Genomic DNA, 3,858 nt, shown 5'->3' with positions numbered 1-3,858 from the left:
GAGAGAGGCGGGCGGCGGGCAGGGCTCGTGCGCACGTTAATCAGCCTGGGGGGGGGCTGAGGTAAGGTACGGCTTTATTAAAAATACAAGGTCTCTGAAAAAAATCAGAACAGTTATTTTAATGTACAAACTCAATCGCTGCAGCAGGTCTGGGTACTTTTAACTGGAATCCTAAGAAAACAAAACAAGGGGGAGGGGGGGTGGGGAACAGCCCTTCCGACCACTTTATTTTTTTCCACTTAAAACAAGCCACGAGGAGGACGACGGGGTTCTACGTGTACACAACACAAGGCAGTCACAGTCCCACCGTGCACACTAGAGGCAATAACTTTGCTGCTGAAATTTCTTAAAACTTACCAAACAAAAAGCTGAATAACACACTGGGACTGAGCTGCTTCCCGGGTATCATGATTGCTAAAAGGAAAACGTTTCATCTAAACCCAGAAATACGCAAGAACTACATGCAGTAGTATAAATTTCACGGACATATTACAAATACTCTGAAATTAATCTAGGGGAGGGAAAAGGAAAAAAAAAAACAACACTTGCTACAGACACCATAATACACAATAAATTTAGATAATTTAAAAATAAAAAAAGGCAAGAGGCAGCATTTCAGCAGCAAAGTGCTCAATAAAAAGTATATTGTAAAGGGACAGTACAAGGGAAGAGGGAGACAGCAGGCAGGGAAAGGTCTCAGAGGAAATACGGTGTGGTTGTTCTAGGAGGAATGACACGTTCTGAATCTGGAACTGCGCGGAATAGCTTTGGTTCTCGTGTATTTACATCTTTAAAGACCATGATTGACGCAATATTTCCACAGCGGTAGCAGTAATTTGGAGCAGACCATACCGTTACCAATTTCTCATCAAACATGAATTTATAGCCTTCATGAACTAGCTGGTGCGCTCTGCAGATGAGTTTTAAGTTGTTGATGTGAACAAACTGCAAAGGAAAAAAGGAAGGTCAGTTTTCTCTGAGCAGCTGCACGCCATGGCCCACACAATCCTCTCCCAGCTACAGCCCTGGCACGCGCACACCATGAAATGGTTAAAAAGAAGCTTTTTCCACCCAGTGCACCGAAAAAAAAATTTGGGTTTTGAGAGCTGAGCAGTGAGCAACACCTATGAAATACAGGTGACAGCTGCAATGCCCAAGCCTGTGCAATCCACAAGGCTCGATCCTCCCTGAACGTGCTGTGGCAAGGCCAGAGCGACAACATGAGGCTCCAGCGCGGCATTTGTAACGCAGCTACTTCAGGAGCCTGGGAAGGCCAGTGTGTGTCAGCCCCCAGAGTTCTGCTTGCCATTTTCCAAAGTAACAAAAACTAAGAATTGTTAAGAAAAATGGTATTTTTTTTCTCCTAAATCCTTAGAAAAGTATTCTATAGAAACCCCAGTGATACTAGTTAGTCTCACTGTGTTACACTCTTTAAAAGCAAGATCAGTATTACCACAGCTGGCAGTTGTATTTATGCTTTTAAGTTCAAATGGCTCATATTTCAGGTTGTCTTGAGCGAACCTTCTCCATCACCACAACTTACTCGCAGCGGTCGTACAAGGAAAGTTCATTGTCTTGCAGGGTCCTCGACCCATTTGTCACTAGGGTAAATACCAAACTGAGCGCGACGCTTCAATTTATCTCATACATGCAGTTACTTTATGTTGCACACAACAGCATCATTACCTCGTTCGTCACCTTTGCACCGAAGAGCCAGCCTGCTCCTCGCGGACTGATCGCCCACGTATCGACATCTTCTGGATCAGACCAAACAAGGTCACAGAAGGCGCCTTTGTGAGGAATTTCTTGATTACGTTCGATGGTTCGAATTTGATCGAGTGTCTTGATGTCTGGAGAGAGGCCACCGTGCACACAGAGAATCTGCTCATCTATTAACTGGAGAAAAAAAGGCACATGTGCGACATACTCACTATTTAATCCAGGCCAGAACGCTACCAGTGTGACCCTTAAAGGTCACTAATTCTCACCGTCACACTTAGACAATCTATGTGTATTTTTGTAATGTGGTGTTTACACTTACAGCTGCTATTGTGAGCATGTCAAAGACTTTGGTACAGTATCTCCAAGCATTAGCATTTCCATATTTGGTTTGGCACTCATCTGTTAAACAGAGAATTTTTTCTTCTTAATGGATCAGAAGGCATTCAGACAATAAAATCAAGCACAGCAGAACTCGAAAGTCAGACGTATAGCAAAAACTCTATCGGGAGCACCGCTAAGCAGTCCGCCGCTTGCCGCAGCTGGCCGGCTGGGAACTGACCCTTGCCTAGACCAGCAGAGTCCTTAAATTAGCAGATTTTATACAGGAGAATTGAGGCAGAAAGCGTGAACCGAGCAGGGCTGGTGGAAGATACTCTTACCACAAACGGGAGTTACAGGGGCTTTGTTTAAAGCTACATGAACGCGGCAAGAAACCTGACGGGCAGGCATTTCTTGAGCAACCTCTGAACATTCGTACTTGATGCGTTATCCAAAAGAAGTTATGTTACAGACGCTATTCTTTGTGGCAGGTGTTAAATACTTTCCAGGATTTCCTCAGGTTTTATCAAAGCCTCACACAACAAGAAGCTTCCAAGCAATTTAATTCCCTCAGTTTTCCAAACAGTTTTTCTGCTGCTTATTTCTTGCCAGTGGCATTTTCCCAGAAGCTCACTGTTGACAACAAATGAGTTCCACAGCAAACTCTATGTGTGAAGCTGATTTTCAGTTATACTGAAACTTAAGAGGAATTACAGCAACACCATGACTTCATGTAGAACCTTTCATTACAAGATACCAAAGCACATTCTGTATAAATACATGCTCTGTCTCTAAAATTGAACATGGCACCAAAAAAAAAAAACCAAACCAGACACCCAGATGCTGGAGGAAAAGAGCAGCAAGATCTGGACTAACACACATTTCTACTTCATGAACACGATGATCACGTTACAAATGATAACACTCAAATTTTACTGAGCCCACTCCCCGTCCAGTCCCAGGAAAGCCCCAGGTAGCGCTGCATTCAGAACAGGTTTCCCAAGGGAAAGATGCCATACTCGTTTATTACGCGTTAGCCCCCCTTCAGAAACCATTTGGGTAAAGACTTACCATAAAATCCATACACTTGTGTTATCTGCCTGCTTTCATGATTGCCTCGTAACAGTGTGATACGATCAGGCCACTTAGCTTTTAGTGCAAGAAGGTAAGTGAAAGTCTCAAGACTATAATAACCTCTATCTACAAAGTCACCCTGCAAGTCAAAAAAATATTCGTAAATGGAAAAACAGTCAAATGGAAAAACGCAAAGTGATACATCCATTCTAAATTTCTCGCAGTGCATAAAGAAAGCTAACGAATGCTGAAGGGACGCCGGGATCTGCTCGGATCTAGGAGAACACGTTCTTTGGTCGCTCGGACCTGCAGCTTTGGGCCATGCTCACCCAGAACTGCCCCGGCACGCGACCTGATGGGCCCTCGGGACGTTCCGGCTAACGGGGTGCTGCTGCCGCACCGGCACGGCTCTGCTTGACCGGCACCGCGCTCCGCTCTTCCTGCCTCACTTCGCACCACGTAACTCGTACCTTACTCAACAAAAGAAAACCCGTACGTGGCAGGCGAACGGCAAAAGCAAACGCGGCGCCGGCGGGCAAGGTGTGAGACTCGACGGGCGTATCGGGATTTAAGCTTTAAACTCATTTTTTGAGCCCCGGCTGAGCGAGCGGGGCGAGCCCCGCCTGCGCGTACCATGAAGATGTAGTTGGTGTCGGGGACCTGACCGCCCGTCCTGAACAGCTCGCACAGGTCGTAGAACTGCGGAGAGAAGCAGGAGCGTGAGGGCTGCGGGCACCGGCACCG

General features: G+C 45.9%; 1 protein-coding gene across 2 annotated transcripts in view; it reads right to left on the bottom strand.

Moving 5' to 3' along the window:
- Positions 1-78: 78 nt before the first annotated feature.
- Positions 79-3,858, bottom strand: part of PPP6C (protein phosphatase 6, catalytic subunit) — a 4,166-nt gene continuing 386 nt past the window's right edge. The window contains exons 3-8 of one of the 2 annotated variants that reach the window (XM_010570701.1): positions 3,748-3,813; positions 3,112-3,253; positions 2,042-2,121; positions 1,687-1,896; positions 1,427-1,429; positions 79-945 (exon numbers count right to left, since the gene is read on the bottom strand). In XM_010570701.1, the coding sequence (XP_010569003.1) occupies positions 697-945; positions 1,427-1,429; positions 1,687-1,896; positions 2,042-2,121; positions 3,112-3,253; positions 3,748-3,813 (750 nt within the window). In that variant the 3' untranslated portion in view covers positions 79-696. The remainder of the gene's footprint in view (positions 946-1,426; positions 1,430-1,686; positions 1,897-2,041; positions 2,122-3,111; positions 3,254-3,747; positions 3,814-3,858) is intronic. The other variant, XM_010570702.1, reaches the window with a different exon arrangement.

This window comes from Haliaeetus leucocephalus, unplaced genomic scaffold (assembly GCF_000737465.1).
Source record: "Haliaeetus leucocephalus isolate CR32 unplaced genomic scaffold, Haliaeetus_leucocephalus-4.0 Scaffold306, whole genome shotgun sequence".
NCBI lineage: Eukaryota > Metazoa > Chordata > Aves > Accipitriformes > Accipitridae > Haliaeetus > Haliaeetus leucocephalus.
The sequence above is the reverse complement of the archived record's forward strand: the minus strand, read 5'-3'. Positions and strand labels throughout refer to the sequence as shown.